The sequence below is a fragment of the Hevea brasiliensis genome, chromosome 1, assembly GCF_030052815.1.
Source record: "Hevea brasiliensis isolate MT/VB/25A 57/8 chromosome 1, ASM3005281v1, whole genome shotgun sequence".
Lineage (NCBI taxonomy): Eukaryota > Viridiplantae > Streptophyta > Magnoliopsida > Malpighiales > Euphorbiaceae > Hevea > Hevea brasiliensis.
In genome coordinates this window covers 15,924,343-15,948,619 of record NC_079493.1, presented here as the reverse complement: position 1 = coordinate 15,948,619, position 24,277 = coordinate 15,924,343, and the positions used below count along the sequence as shown (strand labels likewise).

The 24,277-nt window shown below is 30.5% G+C and overlaps 2 protein-coding genes across 3 annotated transcripts; both read left to right on the top strand.

The window, feature by feature from the left end:
• Positions 1-53: 53 nt before the first annotated feature.
• Positions 54-3,241, top strand: LOC131178726 (uncharacterized). 2 transcript variants are annotated; one of them, XM_058144306.1, is made up of 4 exons: positions 54-444; positions 720-824; positions 1,274-1,489; positions 1,766-3,241. In XM_058144306.1, the coding sequence occupies exons 1-4, from the start codon at positions 415-417 to the stop codon at positions 1,928-1,930; spliced, it is 516 nt and encodes a 171-aa protein (XP_058000289.1). In that variant the 5' UTR covers positions 54-414; the 3' UTR covers positions 1,931-3,241. The 2 variants fall into 2 exon arrangements, with proteins under 2 accessions (XP_058000289.1, XP_058000291.1); XM_058144308.1 differs by having other exon boundaries at positions 55-444; positions 1,385-1,489.
• A 5,856-nt stretch (positions 3,242-9,097) lies between these two features.
• On the top strand, positions 9,098-22,365 carry LOC110669209 (flocculation protein FLO11-like). Its single transcript, XM_058144302.1, has 9 exons — positions 9,098-9,193; positions 9,555-9,669; positions 9,751-9,908; positions 15,419-15,681; positions 19,989-20,201; positions 20,452-20,556; positions 21,158-21,262; positions 21,539-21,643; positions 21,845-22,365. Exons 1-9 carry the CDS (start codon positions 9,187-9,189, stop codon positions 22,187-22,189), a joined length of 1,416 nt encoding a protein of 471 aa, XP_058000285.1. The 5' UTR covers positions 9,098-9,186; the 3' UTR covers positions 22,190-22,365.
• Positions 22,366-24,277: the final 1,912 nt, after the last annotated feature.

Below are 24,277 nucleotides of genomic sequence, written 5' to 3'. Positions count from 1 at the left end.
TAAAAGAAAACAATGAAAAATAACTTAAAACTGTTTTCTAAATTTTAGTTTTCAGTTTTCTTAAAATATTTTCTGGAAAATTACTCCAATTCTTCTTCCATTGTTACTGAAACTCCTTCCTCATATGATTTCCTAAATAAAGCACAAGTTTTAACATCATAAATACTTGATGTTAAGAACAATGTTCAATAGCAACATGATGTTATCACCTGTTTTGCAATGGTGTTTTAGACTTACTCAAGCAGTGACCCTAAAAAGGAAGTAGCTAGTACAAAACTATCTGAGCCAGTGGCTGTACCACCAACTGTTATTGAAACTCCTTTAACAACTAAACCATTGAAGGAGACTAAAGAGCCCATTCAAACTACTACTGCCACCAGTGATCAAGTCATCAAGTCATCGCCACCTCCTTCAATGATTGCTAAGACAATGATTCTTCCAAAGGTAATTCTGTCCATTTATATAGAAGAGGCTTTGATACCTCCACATTCTATAATATTGCTCAAGTTTCAAACTCTGGAATTTTTGGTCGGATCAACCTAAAACTTGATATTTTAATATTGAATAGACATTTCCTTTTGTTATGAAGGAAAACTGTTTTCCAAATTTAAAATTGTTTTTCAAATTTTAGATTTCAGTTTTCGTAAAAAAATGTCCAAAAATTACTCCATTTTTTCAGTCGTTACTGAAACTCCTTGACAACTAATCCTTTGAACCAGACTAAAGAACCCATTCAAGCTACTGCTCCCACCAGTGATCAAGAACTCATCAAGTCATCATCACTGCCTCCTTCAATTACTGCTGAGACAAAGATTCTTCCAAAGGTAATTCTGTCCGCTTTGTACATTGCTTACATAGAAATGGAGTCTATTTATTAAATTAGTATTAAATTAATATATTGCATAAAAAATATTCAATTAAAATGAATAATAATTGGTTATTACAATTTTTAATTCATTGTTATAAGGAATATGATAGATATTTATGACACAATTATTAATTTCTTTGTAGAAATATAGAGGAAAAAATTGTAAATTTTTTATGTATTTTCTTTCTCCTCTTTATTTTCTTTTCTTTTCGAATGAGGAAAAAAATTTTCATTTCATTACATTCATTTTTCTCCCATCCAAACAAAAGGGGCGAAAATAACAAGCTATTTTCTTTCCTTCCTTGTATGATTTCCTAAACAAGGCACAAGTTTTAACATCATAAATACCTGACGTTAAGAATAATGTTCAATAGTGTTACCATCTGTTTTGTAATGGTGTTTTAGACTCACTTAAGCCGTGACCCTAAAAAAGAAGTAGCTAGTACAAAACTATCTGAGCTAGTGGCTGTACCACCAACTGTTATTGAAACTCCTTTAACAACTAAACCATTAAAGGAGACTAAAGAACCCATTCAAACCACTACTGCCACCAGTGATCAAGAAGTCATCAAGTCATCGCCACCTCCTTCAATGACTGCTGAGACAATGATTCTTCCAAAGGTAATTCCGTCCATTTATATAGAAGAGGCTTTGATACCTCCACGTTTTATAATATTGCTCAAGTTTCAAACTCTAGAATTTTTGGTCGGATCAACCTAAAACTCGATATTTTAATATTCAATGGACATTTCCTTTTGTTATGAAGGAAAACTGTGTTCCAAATTTAAAATTGTTTTTCAAATTTTAGATTTCAGTTTTCGTAAAAAAATTTCTAAAAAATTACTCCATTTTTTCAGTCGTTACTGTAACTCCTTTACAACTAAACCTTTGAACCAGACTAAAGAACCCATTCAAACTACTGCTCCCACCAGTGATCAAGAACTTATCAAGTCATCATCACCGCCTCCTTCAATTGCTACTGAGACAAAGATTCTTCCAAAGGTAATTTTCTTTCCTTCCTTGTATGATTTCCTAAACAAAGCACAAGTTTTAACATCATAAATATTTGATATTAAGAGTAATGTTCAATAGCAATAGCAAGTTACCACCTATTTTGTAATGGTGTTATAGATGTTTGTTTATAGGTTTTTATGCATGAACTATTATTTGTTGCTGATTTTCTAAACATTTTATATTGTCGCAAGGGTTTTGTGGTCGCCGGACGAATTCTCACTAAAGTGGGAAAAGTTAGGAGTCGCCACTTTAATTTTGAGGGAAATTAAAGAAAACCATTTGTAAAGATTAGAACCACTTTGAAAACAGATATTATAGGTTCGAGGTCCGTATACGGGTGGGGAAGGTGTTAGGCACCCCACCTCGTCCCTCAATGAGGGTAAGCAGATTTAATGTTGTGCTCTTTATAAATTAAAATTGATAATTAAGGGGTGGAAAGATAATGTTAATCCTTTGTGCGGATAAAAGGGATATTTGATGTTTCACTATTTTGGGTTGCCTAAGAACACGAGTACATGAGATAACCCGTCAGTGAATAAGTGTTGTATAATGGGTTTTTGTTGGGGGTTAATTCGAACATTGAAGTTGTGATATTTTAGTTTGGATTTGAACTAAGAGAATTCAGGTAAGAACACTCTCCCGATCTCTTAATGTATTATGTTTAAAATTTAGGCAGAGGATTTCAGGTAAGAACTCTCTCCCGATCTCTACATATTTTATTAATATTTTGTCCGAGAACTCGAGTAAGAATTCGCCCCCCAATCTCTTAGTGTATTAAGAATTTTAAGTTGATAACTCGGGTAAGAATTCTCCCCCAATCTCTTAGTGTATTATGAATTTTAAGTTGAAAACTCAGGTAAGAACTCTCCCCCGATCTCTTAATGTATTCCGTTAAAGATTAGACTGAGTTCAGGTAAGAACTCTCCCCCGAGCTCTTAATGGGTTGCGTTAAAATTTAAACTGAGTTCGGGTAAGAACTCTCCCCCGAACTCTTAATATGTTGCGTTAAATTTCTAAAAAATTACTCCATTTTTTCAGTCTTTACTGAAACTCCTTTACAACTAAACCTTTGAACCAGACTAAAGAACCCATTCAAACTATTGCTCCCACCAGTGATCAAGAACTTATCAAGTTATCATCACCGCCTCCTTCAATTGCTGCTGAGACAAAGATTCTTCCAAAGGTAATTTTCTTTCATTCCTTGTATGATTTCCTAAACAAAGCACAAGTTTTAACATCATAAATACTTGATATTAAGAGTAATGTTCAATAGCAACAGCAAGTTACCACCTGTTTTGTAATGGTTTTATAGACATTTGTTTATAGGTTTTTATGCATGAACTATTATTTGTTGCTGATTTTGTTAACATTTTATATATTGTAGGTTCTGTCTCACTTGGTAGAATTAAAAGAGAGTATTCCTGTGGCTACAACTATTGCAAAAACTGCTCAAGCTCACAGAACATCTCTTTCGGGGAAAACCACTGATCTTGAAGCAAGATTGGCACAAAGAGAAAAGAAACTAAGTTTCTTGGAGACTGAATTCTCAAGACTTTCCAAATAAGCAGAAAAAGTAGAGGCTCAATTTCAATTCTTAATTACCCAGAAGGAGAAAATTCTTGCTAATAAGAAGTATGTTTTAGCTGACTTGGAGAAAACAAATGATCAAGCTTTAAAAGATTTGGAAGAATGGCGAAATCTGGAAAGTGAAATCAAGCAGGTGAATTAAGTGTCCGTTGGAAACTCTTCAAGGAGGATTTGGGTCTTGGAAAGCTTAATATTCTGTAATTACTTCTGTCACAGCCCGATCCCATAGGCTGAACAGGCACTAAGACTTGGGCCAGTATAAAGCCCCCGAGGCCCGTAGTAAGTCTTACTATTCATAGATCCATAACCAAGGCCAAAAAACTTAGGCCCAACATGTAAATAAAATTAAATAAAATAAAATATTTTTATTCGAGTCAACCCAACCCGATAACCATAAAAAACTGAAGTTAAATGAGCCTCTCTCAACCCTGATACCATCACTTACAAATTGTTTAAATATCATACTAATCTTCATTTATTAATCTCAAAAATTTAAATTAACACAATTTCTAATAAGATCCATACTACTACTAACACATGCGAAGTTCTATATTTCAAATTTAGAATAGTAAAACAATTAAATAACTGATGTTAAACCTACAAGGAAGAAGGCAGATTGCTCTATAAAAGAACTCCTCCTGTAGCCTGGAAAAATAAGTGAACAGAAGTGAGCGTTCGACTCAGAGAGTAAAATACCAATTTTAACTACAATTTCTATAGCTACCTAGAGCTAATATATCCTAAGGAGTGGAATGTAATACCATCAAAATTTTCATACACATTACATCATAACAGCAAAAAGGTAAATTTGGAGCACTCACGCACCCATATAATATTCAAACAGTACATATATGGGAGCTGATCCCCTATACAGCTCTCTTAATCCAACCTCTGCCAGCGAGTGTCTCTCAAGCCGGACTTTCGCTTGATAAACCAAATGTAGGAGCCAGCGAGATCATCTCGAGCCGTGCCTACCCCGACTTATCCATAAAGGATTGGGTCCCAGCGAGTGTCTCCCAAGCCACATTTACGCATCCTATCCATATCCACTACCACACAACATGATCACGCCAACGCACGCACACTGCTCCAAATTATCATAAACAATATCCATGGCACTTCATTAATTAAGAATGCTATATAAAACGTGTCTAGTGTTTAACTATATAGATACATATTTATAAGTGATGCATGTACATGCCTGAACATATAATAATATTGAAATTATAATTAAAATTAATATTTTACTCACAGATTAACTAGAAACTACTGTAGTGGCTGAGGGGAGAAGGAGGAATGACTCCGATCACCTAGATAATTATGTTATAAATTTATCAGTGTTAACCCAAATTAAAAATTTTAAAGAAACAAGGACACCCTAATTTATGCCGAAAATCCGGTAGAGTCTCTCATGTACCTAAGACCTACCCAACCTGTAAAGTAGTTCAAATCACAGTTCTAAAATCACATATCTCAACCTATATCTCATCAACAACACAGGGCCCCTCCTGGGCCTTCCAATCCAAGTAAAAACTCACAAAATTAAAAATTACATTTTAATCCTTGAAATTAACCTTTTTGCACAAACCACTCAAACGAGCTCTAAAAATTCTAAAATTTTGTCATGCAGTCCTTAATAATATTATAAGGCTATTGGAAAATGAATCATAATTTTTTGATCATCCATAAATATTTTATAAACTTATTCCTTCTTATTCTCATCATTGTAACTAAATCTATTGAGCTCTTCTCCTGTCCTTTGGATCTTATCCACTTCCTTTTTCTGTTTCAGCTATTGTTGATATCCTTTTAACCTACTGTACTTATTCTTTAAACTCCGTCCTCTCTCATTCTTATACTTTTTCCTTCAAGGATGTCCATCCCATCATCAACTTTATCCTTCTTTTTATTTTGTAGTCCTATCTTAATTACTAGTTCCATTACTCCTGGAATTCTAACCTTACAATTGACTTCTACCAGCACATTCTTTATATTATGTAACACATGTAATTGACCATAGAAAATTCTTTTTGTATCCCCTTTCCCAACTTAACTATCAGAACATTATCATTCCCTACTAGCCTTATTAGGAAATTGCTCATCTTGGATGGATAGGAGCCCCCAGAAACTATAAGTTCCATATGAACTAACACGGCTGTGGGAAATGTGTGCCATGCCTTAATTCCAAACAAGATACTTCACGTGTTTATTCTCCTTAATATAATCACATATACTGCCCATAGCTTTCTAAACTTTAGCCTCAACTTTTCCCATTAGCAACAATTTCATTCACTGTAACTCATTAGCAAATAGCACTTCCTCCAGCTTATAGTTCAAAAGGGTTGTAAGCCCTGGTAACTAGCTCGATTTCACTCCTGTCACCTCTTTGATCATTCTTTCATAGTTAACATTAGGTACACCCTTATTGTCATTTTCACCTCAAAAGATTGGATATGTACTAACGCACATCAAATTTTCAATTAATTGGGTCACTTTGACATGATTTCTCTTCTTAACATATTCTCTTAGAATCGAAACACGAGCTAATTTGGAAAGAAGGAGAAATGTTCTCCCACCATTGATGGTATACCATTGTTTAATAAACAAGGTTTAGCTCATACTCCTTCGTCTCCCTTTTTAGTTTCATTATTTCTTTGTAATTATTATGCTTTATTACAAGATATCAGTTGTATCTATCATTTGTTATACTATTGTCCTACCTGACATATCATCTTAGAATTTACTATTTCCTTTTTACTCTTCATTTATCTTCCATACTTATAATTATTTGTCCAATGCTCCTTATACTTAGTTATATTCTAGAAGATAAAAGCACTTACAGATTCTTTTAGATCTACTCCAATCTTACTAACAATCACTCCTTTAATCCATGTACTTCTCAATATCTTATAATTACACCTATACCTATCTTGTCCTATTCTAACCTTTACTAGCGTTCTGCTACATATTATCATACTATTATTTATTTATTTATTTATTATTTCTCCCTCTTTTTTTTTTACATAATTATTTTATCGATTACACTGAAAATATCTGTCTAACTCTAATTTTAAACTCTAGGTTTAACAATTCTAAATTTTAACATTAAGCCTCTGTGACATTATCTCTCATTCTTTTCCCTCATCTTGCATATTTAAATCCCTTATGTTGATTTTTATTCAGCTTACTCCTACTGATCTTGCTTCTTTATCTGATAATACAATTCAAGTTACCACAGCACGCTCAATAGCTACTACCTACTTTGGTCGCACACCTCACCTAATTTCCATTATACTATCAACAACCAAAAGGGTTCTTATGTCATTGCCCCATTATCCTACCTTAGGGGTAGAAAACAAATAAGGTCTAATCCAGATCTTGTAACTCTAAGCTCTAGGTTCAGGCTCCTAACACTACATCAAATATGACCTGCTCCAAGTCCTATACTTCTAGGTTCCATAACTTGACAATGTCCTTCCTAATGCCATCCTTTTCTATGCTCTCTATCCTTACTTTTTTGTTTATCTCGTTTACCCTTCCTAGAACCACATTCACCTCCTCGGTATCTTGGCTCTATTCTTCCTAATCTTATCCTAATCTATTTTTTCCAGTTTATTCTTTAGCCAACTCTTTTTATCTTACCCAAATCCAAACTTTCACTCTTTCATTCTTTAGCTCTATTTTCTTTTTGAACCTGATTGTCATGTCAGAAACTTATACCTTTTCACTATCCCTACCACGTCATCTATACCTCAATGTTACTCAGAATTGATCCTCTAACTACCCTAGCTAGACTTCTACTGGCATTCAGGCTATCTCTCCTACTGCATTTGAACCGCACTCCATATATATATATATATATATATATATATGTATATATATATATATATATGTATATATATATATATATATATATGTATATATATATATATATATACATATATATATATATATATATATATATATATATATATATACATTCAACCTACCCTGAAGTTCTATCGGGTATATTTTATACCTAGATTGTAAAAACTATTTTGATATATGTAAATGTCTGTAACTGTATGGACATGTAAAATTGGTTGTGAGCAGTTGTATAAAGTTGCATAAAGTTGTATAAAGCTTTTCTTAATGTAAATCTTTGTAATGAAGTATATAAATTATTTTATCTTTAACGAAATATGAATGGAAGTATTTTGTTTTAATTTCAATGAAATTGATTAATAGTATTTTGATGATTGTTGAATTTTAGAAATTGAGAAATGATGTTGAAATTGGTTGGGATGGTTGTGGAATTGATGAAGTTGTTGAGATAAATCTTTGGAAGTACTTTTTACAGGTATTTGAAGAACTGTTTTATCAAAATACAGACGGCACTCTGCCAAAATTTCTATAAAATTTACGAAAAAATAAAATGGGACAAAAATCTTAACTAGTTTTCAAACTCTAATTAAATGTTTTAACACCTATTAGAAAATGCTCACCACTTATAAAAGTAAGAAAATTGTTTTAAAATCCCTTGTAGGGTACTTAATGAGTTATCGGTAGGTGAAGTTCGGTAGTTCATTAGGTATTCTACGGGATCATGTTATGCCTTATAGAGGGGTAAGGTGTGACACAAGGACTAGACTCAACAGAACTAAGCAAAGAATCTTGGAAGTCATAGAAGTGAGCGTCTCTAAGAACATCTAAGATGGAAGTGCTTAGACATTCTTTTGTTAAGTGCTTGATTCCTATCTGAACTAATCCTATATGGACATAGTTGTAACCTTTGGCTTTGTGTTTGTTAAAGTTAAAAACTTGATGATCTCAAAAGGCTTTGTGATTGGAATATATCTTTCCTCAGTTTTGATGGTATAATCAGTTTTGGTAAGAAAGTTAAACTTGCTTTGTTTATAGATCTAATCTTTCTGGAATTTAGGAAGTTCCCAATTATCTATTACTTTTTCAAAGTCTTCAATAACTAATTCTTCACTGTTGACTATCTCTTGACTATCCCTTCTTCTTTATATTAATTCTCTTTCTTCTTTATAATTGCCTTTTATTTTTTTAATAAAATTTTAAAGAAATCTGATAAAAAAGAGAGAAAAGTTTCCAAAATATTTCATAAAACTATAATATGTATAGAATTCTTAACCTTTCATTTTTTTTATAAAGCTAATATATAATTTGACTTCCATTAAAATATCACGAAATAAATGTGGATATTATTGAAAATTAATATATGAAATACTTAATATGGAAATATATTTACAAATAAAATCTAAAAAATGCAAAAAAAAAAAAAAAAACTTTAATAGAGTTCCATTTAGCAAGCTAGTTTTCATTTTTTGAAGAGCACATTAATTATTGCTATAATTCAAATTTTATAAGTTAAAAAATAAATTATTTTAAAAGAAATGGAAATTATGAAAAATATGATTTTATTTTATAAAAATTCCCATATATTCAATTTAATTTAATTCTATTAGGCAATAACAAAGAAAAGAACCGAATGAAGCAAAAAGGAAGAAAGGAATATTGGAAAAGAAATTCCTTCATGTCAATGCAAAGGAAAAGAAAGGAATCATGAACATTGAAAATTAAGAAATGGGTCAGAATATGGAAGACAAATTATCAAGAAATTAAGGCTTCTATATGTATATATGTATATATGCTTCGAAGCTGATGAACATACTATTTTCAAGAACTTGGATTTTGCCAATAGTCATTAAGTCATGGCAGGTATTTATGTTGTTCTTAGCTTTTTTTTTTTTTTTCCAGAATATATGTTGTTCTTAGTTTGATCATATCAAATCAAATTGCTTCGTAAACAATTTCCTTATTTGTTATTTTAATCCTGAAAACACAGTAGAGAAATTTTATATTATCTGAAATATTTTATACAATTAGAACAATTTGGATTATTTATATGGGCTTTTCTTTTTTTCATAATTTTAGATTCTACTAGGGTATTATAATATTTTTTTATTAATTTCAGTTCATTTAAAATTCAAACTTAAAACTTTGAACTTTTTCATTTTTTTTTTCTTAAGACTATTGATTGTGTGATATTATTATTATTATTATCAATTGCATTATGCAGAAGGCAAAGCGATGTGCAATGCTGCTTCATTTAAATTCACATGGAGAATTAACGAGTTTTCCAAATGGACAGAAAAATTGTATTCAGAACATTTCTCTGCTGGTGGTTGTAAATGGTATTCTTTATTTTTATTTATTTATTTTTTGGTGTGTTCACTTGTGTTCGTGAAAAATTGTTTCTATTTGTTGTTTGGCAGGCGTTTGGCTATTTACCCCAAAGGAAACCATGTGAATTATTTGTCAATATACCTGGAAGTTGCTTATCCAAAAAATTTGCCGGAAGGATGGAGTACGGAAGTAAAATTTAGCTTGGCAGTTGTTAATCAAATCAATAGCAGGTCCACAGTCAGAAAAGGTACTCTAATTTGCTAAGCAATATATATATAATCTCTTATCTATCCTTATCCAAATAAGCAACTTTATTGAGGATTCATCAAACAAGATGTGCTGATGTTGCAACTATACAATTTCCTCCCTAACTTATACTTCCATCATTAACGTCAAGAATTCTAGATAGAGAGATAGGAGAGGGAAAGAAAGAAATTAGGTTTATTTTTTTATTTTTTTTTTAGGTTCAACTCATTTGGAACCCGTGAACTAGAAGATTTATTTTTCAATTGAGGTCTATTCAGCCCTTTTGTTTGTATTTTTTGTCACGTTAATCCTTTTCAGAGGGTGAGATTAAGAAATAATTAAATAAGTTAACAATATTACAAAATAATAAAATAATAATTATTTATTTATTCTACTAGTTTCTAATAGTCCTCTTATAAGGAGAAATTATATAGTATATTTGTGATTCCATGCCAATATTTAACATAGAATAACAAACGAATCATGAAAGGATAATTAAGTATAAAGAGGTAGTTATATTTAAAAAAAAAATTGTTTTCAACACATAGACAAAATTGACTTTAGTAGGACCCAAAACAACTTAATTGTTGGTTCATGATTGGTTTGTTATTCCATGTATATTTATTTATATGGAATAACCGATTCATAATATAATTTCTTTCTTACGAGTACAAACAAAATCTACCTATTAGAAACTACTTTAAAATTTAGGCCTTTTGGCCAAATAAATCCAAAACTTTTACCTTGGTTGCAGATTATGTAAAAACTTTTAATTTTGAATAATTTAATCATAAATTTCAAAATTAAAAAATTTTTATCCAAATTTCAAAAACCAATGTGGAGATTTTGACTTTTTACACCTAGATTGCCATATGGCATGCCATGTCACATTTTCTAATTTTTTTTATTTGATTCATCTCTGTCTCTATTCTAAACAATCAAGCTTACTTTGTATACTCTTTTGTTTGGAGAGAGAGAGGTATGAATCAAATAAAAAAATAGAAAATGTGACATGACATGCCTCATGGCAATTTAGATTTAAAAGTCAAAATCCCCAAAATTAGTTTTTGAATTTTGAATAAAAAATTTTTTATTTCGAAAGTTATTATTAAATTGTCCAAAATTAAAAGTTTTAGGTATAATTAGCAACCAACATAAATGTTTGAATTTATTTGGCCAACAGACCAATTAAATCTCCAACTTCCCCATCCAAGCCCAAGGTTCCACTCCAAGTTTTTCTTTCTTTTGATTCCATGTCTCAAAACCTTAATTCTAGTTAAGGCAGCTCTAATAAAAATATAGAAATTCACACACACAAAAAAACCTATCTTGAAGACTTCAACAAGAAGAACAATTAAACATAAGAACCTTAATCTTATCCAAATCATCCTTATATATATATTTACTGTATGCTAGATCAAACCCGTCAATACCTTCAATGAATAAGAGATTTGAATCATCTAGTATTATTGCGGCCTCATCCTCAACAAACAAAAAACAGATCTCATCTGTAACTTGAGCGAGAATAACAATGACGATGTTATCAATCTAAAACAGGTGAAGAATGGAAATGAACACCACAAATGAGCTCAACATTGTAATTTTTGTTGATGAGATTGAGAATGGCATGGAGGAATTTTGATCAATACTTTCTCGGTGGCCTTGGGCAGGGTAGAAAGGTTATAACGATTGCATTCTTGAGGGTTAGGGAAGAGATTTTCACTAAGGTCAAGCATGTCAATGATAGGAAGAGGTTGGAAGATGAGGATTGAGGTTCAGGTTTGTGCAGAGATACAAAAGGGAATCATAATTTGGTAGGAGCATTTATGGATATAGTGAATGTAGGATTAGGGCTTTGAGAAGCCATTCTTTTGTTTCAAAGGAAACGTGGAGACAGTGATGGATAGGGTTGTGTGGTTTTTTATTTAATATGAAAGATCTTTGATTTATTCGATACAATTTTTCAATCTAATCGGTTTGGTTCAATTATAGATTTTTGAAAAATTAAATTTTTTTATTCGATTAAGTTAATTCTATTAAAAAAAAAAAAAAAAGCAATAACCAAACCGATTTTCTCCATTGTCTAAATACTAAATTGTTTTGGCCATGTATACAAGTGCCATTTACGAATTTCCATCGCTCCTTTCTTGCGCCCTCTAGCATTTTTTTTTTCATATCCTTCCTCTTCTTCTTCTTCTTCTTCTTCTTCTTCTTCTTAATTCTTATGCACACTCGAAGACACCCTCCCTCCTCCACATGCTTCCTTTCTGTAATTCTCCTTGCAGTTTCTCCTCCCTCCTTCGTCTCCTCCTCCTTAGCTCCTTTTCTTCTTCTTCTTGTTCTTCGTACTGTGCTTCTGTGTGCTATGTTGCTTCAGTGCTTCTTTTTCTCTGGTTATCCTTGCTTCTTCTTTGCAGAGGCTCAGATTGAAGGTTCATTGTTGCTATGTTGTTCATGGTTGCACCAAATATCTTCATATCGCTAGATATCCTCTACTCATTGTTCTTGTGTTGCTTCGTGGGTTGCGTCAGATCTGCGATTCTTCTTGGTTTTGTAATTGTGTTGTGATTGATCTCTTCATGGGTACTGCAATTGAAAGAATAATGGGGATTGTTTTATGGGTTTTTTTTTTTGGATTTACTTCTTAGGTTTAACTTGTTAGATTTTATTTCAGATTGTTTTTTTTTTTTAACTTTTGATTTGATTTGAGGATCGATGTTTTGTATGTGATTCCTTGAAATTTTGTTAATTTTTATTATGATTTGTGAATCAATAATTGAGTATACCGTTGGATATAGTGGTGTAGCGGGTATTGGGAATTGTTTTTGCATGCTAAAAACTGAAAACAACATTGTTTGCTTGCTATAGCATTTTGTTCAAACTGATTGAACTGAATCAAATTTAGTTTACTTTCAGTTGGTATTTTACATGAAATTGATTTTTTTATTTTTCAACTTCGATTTGGTTCGAAACTGAACAAGCCAAATGCTGTCTCTTAGTGATGCAGTAGCTAGTTATAGAAAGATCTTGACAACCTACTATTTTTTTTTTATCTACTAATTTTTTTATCATTTTTTTGTAATTTTTTTGATAGGCAAAAATAAAATTTATTGAAGAAAAAAGAGAACAGAAAAGACCTATAGGATCAACAAACCCCACCCTCATAAAATCTCCATGCCAAATAAAACCAACATAAGAGAGCCCCTCACTAGAAAGCTACAATATATAGCATCCTCATTTCTGCTATTTAGCAATAGTTATTTGCTATTCACAACACGTATACAACAATTTTTTACCCGCAATTAAAAAAGGACAATGTGATAGAAAAATAATAGATGAAGAACCCAATCAACCTCAATTAAAAGATATGAGCTAAATGGACAAAGCTTTACAAGTTTAATGGCTTTATAATGGTTCTAGCAATTTGTTTGAGTAATAATTTTTTTATAGATATGCTAATTAAATAATATTATGAGTGTATTTTGTTGTGACTATACAAGCATATAATCATAAAGAAATAAAGCAAACGTTAGATTAACTTGCTGTTCGGTCGCCAATATGGTTTCGTTGATCCAAGGGCACCTTTCTAATGCCAAATCTAAACTCTACTTTTTGATATTCTTAACCATTTGCCAAAAATCGGGCATTTGAGCCATAAGGATCACGATGGTGGTCTCGGGTCACTTGTTTGATTAGTTGTTTGGCCAGAATTGCGCTAGAAAGATCATAGCATCGCAATTTTCTCTCATTGATTCTGCCATTTTGAGTGATGTCTAGGGACCAGGTTGGTCAGAAAATGTTAACTAGAGAGTGAGGAGCTTTTTGTTGGTAGTGATGTGTACTTTCGATGTCAGGAATATCAAGAAAATTTGAAAAACGTTCTAGTGGCATTATTATTATTTTTTTCTCTCCTCCTATTCTTGCCATTTCCGTCGTTGACCGTCGCTTTTTTTTTGGGTGCCACGGATTCATTGGCATGAGTTGGTGCTAATGGTGGTGTCACCAGTCGAAACCATGATTGGAGGTGGAGTGGAGAGTGAAATTGGGAAGAGAGAATGGGGGAGTTGCGGATTGCCGGTGGAATGTTTAATCTACCGATTGACTCTCTCTCTGTCTCTCTTAACTACTCAATCTCTCTTTTTCTCTTTCTTTTCTATTGGGGAGAGTTAAATAAGCAAAAAAAAAAATACTTTTAACTTATTAAAAATTAAAAAAATATATTTCAAACACCAATAAATCATTTAGGACTTGAAAATCAAATACTAAAATTGTCAATCGGACCTAAATCATGCATAAAATAAATAAAATGAAATAATTTCAAATACTTTAAATAAATTAAAAATTCCAATAATTTATAAAAAATCAAATACATAGAAATAATAAAAATTTGGGGTGTTACATTAGTTATTTGGTGTATATTGAAGTTCAGTTTTACATTATAGTCAATAGCTAAAATCAAGTCAGACTCTAATGATAAATTTAAATGTTAAAATTACATTTTTTCATTTCTCTCTCTGTCTTATCTCTCTCCTCCCCTATTTTCTCTCTCTCTCTCTCTCTCAAGGTTCTTCTTTGTGAGAAATTCCATGAAATCACAATGATATTATATAATTTTTCCATTTTAAGTAGGCAGTTTCTCTTTTTCCTTTTTTATTATACAAGCAAAGTGTAAATATGTCTTTTCTATCTAATTTAATTACTGAAATTATTGATTTTGCATAAAAGGACTAATTTTTTAATAAACTTAAACATTAAGGGTTAAATTATTAGGTATTCAAATAGTGGAAAGAACTAGTGAATTTTGCCTACGCTGCGGGATTTTTTTTTTTTTTATATAAGATAGCCTTATTAAAATAATAAAAATACATCAATAAACTCAAAACTTTCATCACTACCCCTCAGCCAAATGCACCCAAAAGATGACATAGTCAATGCACATATGCTACTTATAGTAAATATGATAGATTGTTCGTGTCATTTCCCTCTTTACATAACCAATATATTCACTACTTATACATCATATATAGTACACTATAAGGGTACCTTCACAATATTGACAACAGTAACATGGGTGTCTTCCTATTGGACTCCGTGCTTTTTCTCCATCTATGAGTTGCACCAGTATAATACTTTTTATTTATAGTGTTAGTCCTCTAAATCTAATCCTAGCAGGCATTCCACTCAATAAAAGAAGCACTAAAATAGAAGTTTTAAAATATATAGAAAATAATCTTTCATCTAATTGTGGAAAATATCTTTCACCCAAATTAGAAAAATATTCTCTCCAAATCATACATTTCCTATTTAGAAACTAGACTTTTATAAGGATTCAATTCAATTGTTTTCGTTTAGTCAATTTTCATATCTTAAATGAAAGAATTCAATTTTTTTTAACTTAAAAATAAAATAAATCACGATGCATATAAACATTTTTTTCCCTTTATATATATATATATATATATATATATATATATATATATATATATATATATATATATATCTGTTTTGCAGATACACAAAAACAAATTGTATTCAACGCATCGGGAAAGAATTGGAGTTGGGGTTTCGCATCTTTCATTCCTCTTAGCAAATTAAAAAATCCTTCAGAAGGGTATCTTGTGGGAGATAGCCTTATGGTTGAAGCTGAGGTTCTTGTTTATAATGTCCAGCAATACAGCTCAAGGGTTTACACTGAGGAAGAAGTTGCTAGAAATGAATCTGAGCCAGCGGCTGCAACTGCATCACCTTTATCACAAAAGGATACTGAAGCAAAGGTTTTTATTACATTTTTAACCCTATTAATAGTAGAGCTTGTTTATTTGTGAAAAACATATTTTATTTTTTTATTTTTTAAAGAAGTTTTAATTTTCATTTTTTTAAGAAATATAAAAAGAAAAACATGAAAAACGAGTTCATTTGTCACTAATAGAAAATAATTTTTTAATAAAAATTAAAAAATAACGTTTTCATAATTAAAAAATATATTATTCTAAATTATATTTAAAAATTAATTTTATTTTTAAAATCTTTAATATGTGTTATAATAATATGGTTAAATTTTTTATAATTATAAATAAATGTTTTCTTAAATAATCATTTAATTTGGAGCATAATAAAAATTATAATATAGTTTTGATGATAGAAATTATTATTTTGCATTCATTAAAAACAATGGAAAATATATCTTTTGTTATAAAAGAAAACAATGAAAAATAACTTAAAACTGTTTTCTAAATTTTAGTTTTCAGTTTTCTTAAAATATTTTCTGGAAAATTACACCGTTTCTTCTCCCATTGTTACTGAAACTCCTTTATCTTGGAACCAGACTGAAGAGGCCACTCAAGCTACTGTTCCCACCAGTGATCAAAACCTTCTCAAGTTACCAACACCGCCTCCTCCAATTACGGCAAAGAAAAATATTATTTCAAAGGTAATTCTGTCCACTTTGTATATTGCTTACATATAAATGGAGTCTATTTATTAATTTAGTATTAAATTAATATATTGCATAAAAAAATTCAATTAAAATGAATAATAATTGGTTATTACAATTTTTAATTCATTGTTATAAAAGAAAACAATGAAAAATAACTTAAAACTGTTTTCTAAATTTTAGTTTTCAGTTTTCTTAAAATATTTTCTGAAAAATTACACCGTTTCTTCTTCCATTGTTACTGAAACTCCTTTATCTTGGAACCAGACTGAAGAGGCCACTCAAGCTACTGTTCCCACCAGTGATCAAAACCTTCTCAAGTTACCAACAGTGCCTCCTCCAATTACGGCAAAGAAAAATATTATTTCAAAGGTAATTCTGTCCACTTTGTATATTGCTTACATATAAATGGAGTCTATTTATTAATTTAGTATTAAATTAATATATTGCATAAAAAAATTCAATTAAAATGAATAATAATTGGTTATTACAATTTTTAATTCATTGCAGAAATTTCATTCAGGGGTCCATTTTAAAAATTTGTATATCTTCTCTTAATGATAAAAATGAAAAGCTTTATTCTAAAAGAAAAAGAAAATAAAAGCCATAAAATCTTATATCAAATTAAAAGTCTTTTAACATATTCCCCTCATTTGGAATTTACAATTTTATAAGAATTCAATTTAATTAATTTTTTTGCTAATTCTCATGTTTGAAATGAAAGAATTTATTTTTTTTTTAACTTAAAAAATTCTCATATATAATTGTGTGAGAATTTTTAAAATTTTTTTTTTGCAAATTGTTTATGAACCCATTATAAAGAATTGAGACTATAACTTTCTAAAAAATTAATAAAAAAATCTTTTTTTTTTTGATAAACTTGACAACAGCTTAAAACTATATATCCAAAATCTATAAATTTTTTTACAAACTCGTTAAAGTAGATAGTCAAAGAAAATAATATATTAAGCAAAATAACAACTCTCAAAATATGCGACATGTTCAAATGAGAAATTCTAGTTATTTTTTAGCATAGATTTTTTTTTCTAAATTTTGTCATTTATTAAAGATAAATGAGCTGTGATTTTTTTATTGGGAGATTGTTAAACCTATCGATATTTAATGAAATTTACACTTGTATACTTTGCTTTTAAGAATTGAATTAAATTGCTATTAAATTTCCAAAAAGTAAAATTTTGATCTTTTTACTACATTTTAACCCTTACTATTTAAGTCAAATAACTTTTGATTGTCTCTCTTTTGGATAAAGTAACATTTTAGTCTTATCTATTATTTTTTTCAAAATTAAAAAATAATTTTATCTTAAAGTTGAAAGACTATAATAAAGTAAAATCTTAGAAATTAAAGTATATGATATTTTAATTGTATAAGTATTATAAAATTAGGATTATGAGTTGCTGAACTTCTTAAAATACTAATAATTAAACTTAAATATAAATTTTATTCAAAATCAGGGGCTTTAAGGTAATTTTAATTTATTTTGCCTAAAAGACCATTGTACCCTAACTTGTTTCAAAATCTCATAGAGTCAATGCCCCCCTAAGTGGCTTTGTACATGGTTAAAGGGAATATGATAGATATTTATCACATAATTATTAAATTCTTTTTAGAAATATAAAGGGAAAAAATTGTAAATTTTTAAAATAATTTTCTTTATCCTTTTTATTTTTTTTTTCTTTCCAAACGAGCTTTTCATTTCATTTACATTTATTCTTCCCCCATCCACTATAAAAAAATAATAAGTTTTACAACTGATTAGTACAACTGACTGAAATTAGTTGTTATTAGCAATTAATTTTGCCCTATTTGTGATTTCAGTTTTTTTCTTAGCAAAATAATTAATTTTAAAAAAATTTAACAACCGATTCAAAATTGGTTGTCATTAGCAACCTATTTATAATTAGTTACTAAAATCGATTGCTAATAACAATCAATTTATAATTAATTACTAAATCAGTTGCTAATCGATATTAAAAAAATCTTAAATATATGATTAGCAACCGATTTTAAAGTCGGCTACTAAAATCAATTATTAATAGCAACTGATTTTAAAATTAGTTGCTAACAGTAGCTGATTTAGGGAATCGATTGCTAAATTAAATAATTATTTCAATTAGCTCCAGATGTAGTAACCGATTTGTATTCAATTCCAAAAATTAGTTGTTATTTGTAACCAATTCCTTATCGTTGCCAATAGTAACCGATTTTTACAATCAATTGTAAATCTGTTGCTATATTTTTTCTCTAAAAAATTCATCCCCAATTTTTTTGTTTTTGATTTACAATCGATTTGCAAAATCAATTGCTAACAACAACCAATTTTTTCCTACAAAAATTTCCCCTAATTTTTTTTATTTGCAATCGATTAAAATTAGTTGCTATTAGCAACCAATTTTGCAATCGATTTTTTTCCTCTAAAAATTTCCACCCATTTTTTTTTGTTTTTTTTTATTTGCAATCGATTTGCATTTCTGTAATCAATTGAAATCGGTTAATATCAGTAACTAATTTTTCTATTAATTGTGAATTTGTTGTAAAATTTTCTTTTCAAAAATTTCCTTTCAATTAATTTTTCAATTGATTACCAAAATCAGTTGTTAATTCGCTTATATAAACTACTAATTTTCTTTTCTTATTACTCATTTTCATTTTCACTACTTATTTTTTTCTCTCTTTCTTCCTCTCTCTCATTTTCTTTATCTTCTTTTTCATTTCATCTTTTTTTTATTTATCAGTTTTTCTTTTCTAATATATTTTTTTTCATCATTTTTTCTTTTTCTTCATCATTTTTTTATCTTATTTATTTTCTTCTTCATATTTTTTTTTCCCATATATTTTCTTCTTCATCATCATTTTCTTTCTCATTTATTTTTTTTCATCATCTTTTTTTTTATCATCTATTTTCTTTATCATCTTTTTCTTTCTCATTTATTTTTTTCATTATCTTTTTCTTTCTCATCTTTTTTTCTTCTTCATCTTCTTTTTCTTTTTCATTTTTTTATTTAATTTATTTTTCCTTTGCATAACATAAAAATTTTGTACAATCTAGCACTAATTTTCATTAATAATTTTTTTTTTGTAATTTTTGAAACATTTATTTATTTTAATTTTTTATTTGAAAATTTAATTTTTTTATATATTTTTTTAAATTAGCAACCGACTTTTTGATTATTAAATGAGTTACAAATAGTAACCGATTTATGAAATGATTGCAAAATTATAAAATTACAGACAACAAATTTTTTACAACTGATTATGTTTCAATCGCTATTAGCAATCGATAGTTTTTTCATCAAAAGTTTTATTTTTTTAAGTTCAATTAATTTAATAACTGATTTGATTGTCGGTTGCTATTTGCAACTAATTTGATTGCCTGTTGTTATTTGCAATCAAACTCATTGCAACCAACTGGATCGATTGCTAAATTGATAAGCAACTAGTTCAGTCAGTTGCTAATCATATTTTTTTTTCTTTGTAGTGATCCATGACAAGTAACAAGCTATTTTCTTTCCTTCCTCATATGATTTCCTAAATAAAGCACAAGTTTTAACATCATAAATACTTGATGTTAAGAATAATGTTCAATAGCAACATGATGTTATCACCTGTTTCGCAATGGTGTTTTAGACTTACTCAAGCAGTGACCCTAAAAAGGAAGTAGCTAGTACAAAACTATCTGAGCCAGTGGCTGTACCACCAACTGTTATTGAAACTCCTTTAACGACTAAACCATTGAAGGAGACTAAAGAGCCCATTCAAACTACTACTGCCACCAGTGATGAAGTCATCAAGTCATCGCCACCTCCTTCAATGATTGCTAAGACAATGATTCTTCCAAAGGTAATTCTGTCCATTTATGTAGAAGACGCATTGATACCTCCACGTTCTATAATATTGCTCAAGTTTCAAACTCTGGAATTTTTGGTCGGATCAACCTAAAACTTGATATTTTAATATTGAATAGACATTTCCTTTTGTTATGAAGGAAAACTGTTTTCCAAATTTAAAATTGTTTTTCAAATTTTAGATTTCAATTTTCCATTTTTTCAGTCGTTACTGAAACTCCTTTACAACTAAACCTTTGAACCAGACTAAAGAACCCATTCAAGCTACTGCTCCCACCAGTGATCAAGAACTCATCAAGTCATCATCACTGCCTCCTTCAATTACTGCTGAGACAAAGATTCTTCCAAAGGTAATTCTGTCTGCTTTGTACATTGCTTACATAGAAATGGAGTCTATTTATTAAATTAGTATTAAATTAATATATTGCATAAAAAATATTCAATTAAAATGAATAATAATTGGTTATTACAATTTTTAATTCATTGTTATAAGGAATATGATAGATATTTATGACACAATTATTAAATTCTTTGTAGAAATATAGAGGAAAAATTTGTAAATTTTTAATGTATTTTCTTTCTCCTCTTTATTTTCATTTCTTTCCGAATGAGAAAAAAAAAATATTTTCATTTCATTACATTCATTTTTCTCCCATCCAAACAACTCAACTCAACTCAACTCAACTAAGCCCATCCAAACAAAAGGGGTAAAAATAACAAGCTATTTTCTTTCCTCCCTTGTATGATTTCCTAAACAAGGCACAAGTTTTAACATCATAAATACTTGACGTTAAGAATAATGTTCAATAGTGTTACCATCTGTTTTGTAATGGTGTTTTAGACTCTCTTAAGCCGTGACCCTAAAAAGGAAGTAGCTAGTACAAAACTATCTCGAGCCGCTGGTCGTACCACCAATCGCATCAAACTCCTTTAACAACTAAACCATTGAAGGAGACTAAAGAACCCATTCAAACCACTACTGCCACCAGTGATCAAGAAGTCATCAAGTCATCGCCACCTCCTTCAATGACTGCTGAGACAATGATTCTTCCAAAGGTAATTCCGTCCATTTATATAGAAGAGGTTTTGATACTTCCACGCTCTATAATATTGCTCAAGTTTCAAACTCTAGAATTTTTGGTCGGATCAACCTAAAACTCGATATTTTAATATTCAATGGACATTTCCTTTTGTTAAGAAGGAAAACTGTGTTCCAAATTTAAAATTGTTTTTCAAAGTTTAGATTTCAGTTTTCGTAAAAAAATTTCTAAAAAATTACTCCATTTTTTCAGTCGTTACTGAAACTCCTTTACAACTAAACCTTTGAACTAGACTAAAGAATCCATTCAAACTACTGCTCCCACCAGTGATCAAGAACTTATCAAGTCATCATCACCGCCTCCTTCAATTGTTGCTGAGACAAAGATTCTTCCAAAGGTAATTTTCTTTCCTTCCTTGTATGATTTCCTAAACAAAGCACAAGTTTTAACATCATAAATACTTGATATTAAGAGTAATGTTCAATAGCAACAGCAAGTTACCACCTGTTTTGTAATGGTGTTATAGACGTTTGTTTATAGGTTTTTATGCATGAACTATTATTTGTTGCTGATTTTGTTAACATTTTATATATTGTAGGTTCTGTCTCGCTTGGCAGAATTAAAAGAGAGTATTCCTGTGGCTGCAACTATTGCAGAAACTGCTCAAGCTCGCAGAACATCTCTTTCAGGGAAAACCACTGATCTTGAAGCAAGATTGGCACAAAGAGAAAAGAAACTAAGTTTCTTGGAGACTGAATTCTCAAGACTTTCAAAAGAAGAAGAAAAAGTAGAGGCTCAATTTCAATTCTTAATTACCCAGAAGGAGAAAATTCTTGCTAATAAGAAGTATGTTTTAGCTGACTTGGAGAAAACAAATGATGAAGCTTTAAAAGATTTGGAAGAATGGCGAAATCTGGAAAGTGAAATCAAGCAGGTGAATTAAGTGTCCGTTGGAAACTCTTCAAGGAGGATTTGGGTCTTGGAAAGCTTAACATTTAAGTAATTACTTCTGTAGCGACCCGATCCCATAGGCCGGACTGACACTAGGACCTGAGCTAATATAAAGCCCCTGAGGCACATAGTAAGCCTTACTGTTCTTAAATCCATAACCAAGGCCCAAAAACATAGGCACAACATGTAAATAAAATAAAATAAAATAAAATATTTTTATTCGGGTCAACCCAACCCGATAATCATAAAAAATTGAAGTCAGAGGAACCCCTCTCAACCCTGATACCATCACTTACAAATTATTTAAATATCATACTAATCTCCATTTATTAATCTCAAAAAGTTAAATTAACACGATTTCTAATAAGGTCCATACTACTACTAACACATGCGAAGTTCTAGATTTCATATTTAGAAAAATAAAACAATTAAATAACCGATGTTAAATCTGCAAGGAAGAAAGCAGGTTGCTATGTAAAAGAACTCCTCCTGTAACCTAGAAAAATAGGTGAACAAAAGTAAGCGTTCGACTCAGAGAGTAAAATACAAATTTTAACTATAATTTCTATAGCTACCTAGAGCTCCTAAGGAGTGGAATGTAATACCATCAAAATTTTCATACACATTACATCATAACAGCAAAAAGGTAAATTTGGAGCACTCACGCACCCATATAATATTCAAACAGTACATATATGGGACCTGATCCCCTATACAGCTCTCTTAATCCAACCTCTGCCAGCGAGTGTCTCTCAAGCCGGACTTTCGCTTAATAAACCAAATGTAGGAGCCAGCGAGATCATCTCGAGCCATGCCTACCCTGACTTATCTATAAAGGACCGGGTCCCAGCGAGTGTTTCTCAAGCCACATTTACCCGTCCTATCCATATCCACTACCACACACCACGATCACGCCAACATACGCACACTGCTCCAAATTATCATAAACAACATCCATGGCGCTTCATTAATTAAGAATGCAATATAAAACGTGTCTAGTGTTTAACTACGTAGATACATATTTATAAGTAATGCATGGATATGCCTGAACATATAATAATAGTTAAATTATAATTAAAATTAATATTTTACTCACAGATTGACTAGAAACTGCTGCAGTAGCTGAGGGGAGAAGGAGGAATGACTCTGATCGCCTAGATAATTATGTTATAAATTTATCAGTGTTAACCCAAATTAAAAATTTTAAAGAAACAAGGACACCCTAATTTATACCGAAAATCCGGCAGAGTCTCTCATGTACTTAAGAGCTATCCAACCTGTAAAATAGTTTAAATCACACTTCTAAAATCACATATATGAACCTATATCTCATCAACAACACAGGGCCCCTCCTGGGCCCTCTAATCCAAGCAAAAACTCACAAAATTAAAAATTACATTTTAATCCTTGAAATTAACCTTTTTGCACAAATCACTCAAACGAACTTTAAAAATTCTAAAATTTTGTCATGCAGTCCTTAACAATATTATAAGGCTATTGCAAAAGGAATCGTAATTTTCTGATTATCCATGAATATTTTATAAATTTTATTTTAACCCAGTACAAGGCAAAATTTGAGAAATGTAAAGTTCAGGTTTACCTATGCCAAATCTGACACCTGAAACATGTCTGGAATGTCTGAAAATGCTAGGATTGACTATAATATCGATCATGTTCCTAGACGGGCCGTCAGACAGCCAGATCTGGCTAAAAGTGCAGTCCCGGCGCCAATTACCTATCCTCGATCCGATTGCACCTAAATTAAGTCCAAATTTTGTTAACTATCATAAAATTATTTCTAAATTTTGGGAATAAAAAAAGTTTGAAAATCTCACCAAGCGATCTAGACCGTCTGATTATCACCTTTTTCAAACGGTGTCCGATCAGAGCGGAACCGTTCCTATCTCGAAGATTTCGCCATCCTGAGTCCATCGGTTGCCTCGGATTTCTGATCTGATGATCAGATCGACCGAAAACTTATCGAAAAGCCAACTGCCCAATTTTCTCTTCTCTCTCTTCGAAACTCACCAGAAACCTCCATGGAACGGAGCTGCGCCAGTCGGGATGGGAAGCCCATGGT

Excerpts from the sequence above, each read along its gene's own strand:
- LOC131178726 (XM_058144306.1), top strand. The coding sequence starts at position 415 with ATGATTGCTAAGACAATGATTCTTCCAAAG. Across the intron at positions 445-719 it reads AGACAATGATTCTTCCAAAG|ACTAAAGAACCCATTCAAGC; the intron begins GTAATTCTGTCC and ends CCTTTGAACCAG. Across the intron at positions 1,490-1,765 it reads AGACAATGATTCTTCCAAAG|ACTAAAGAACCCATTCAAAC; the intron begins GTAATTCCGTCC and ends CCTTTGAACCAG.
- LOC110669209 (XM_058144302.1), top strand. Across the intron at positions 15,682-19,988 it reads AAAAGGATACTGAAGCAAAG|ACTTACTCAAGCAGTGACCC; the intron begins GTTTTTATTACA and ends ATGGTGTTTTAG. Across the intron at positions 21,263-21,538 it reads AGACAATGATTCTTCCAAAG|ACTAAAGAATCCATTCAAAC; the intron begins GTAATTCCGTCC and ends CCTTTGAACTAG.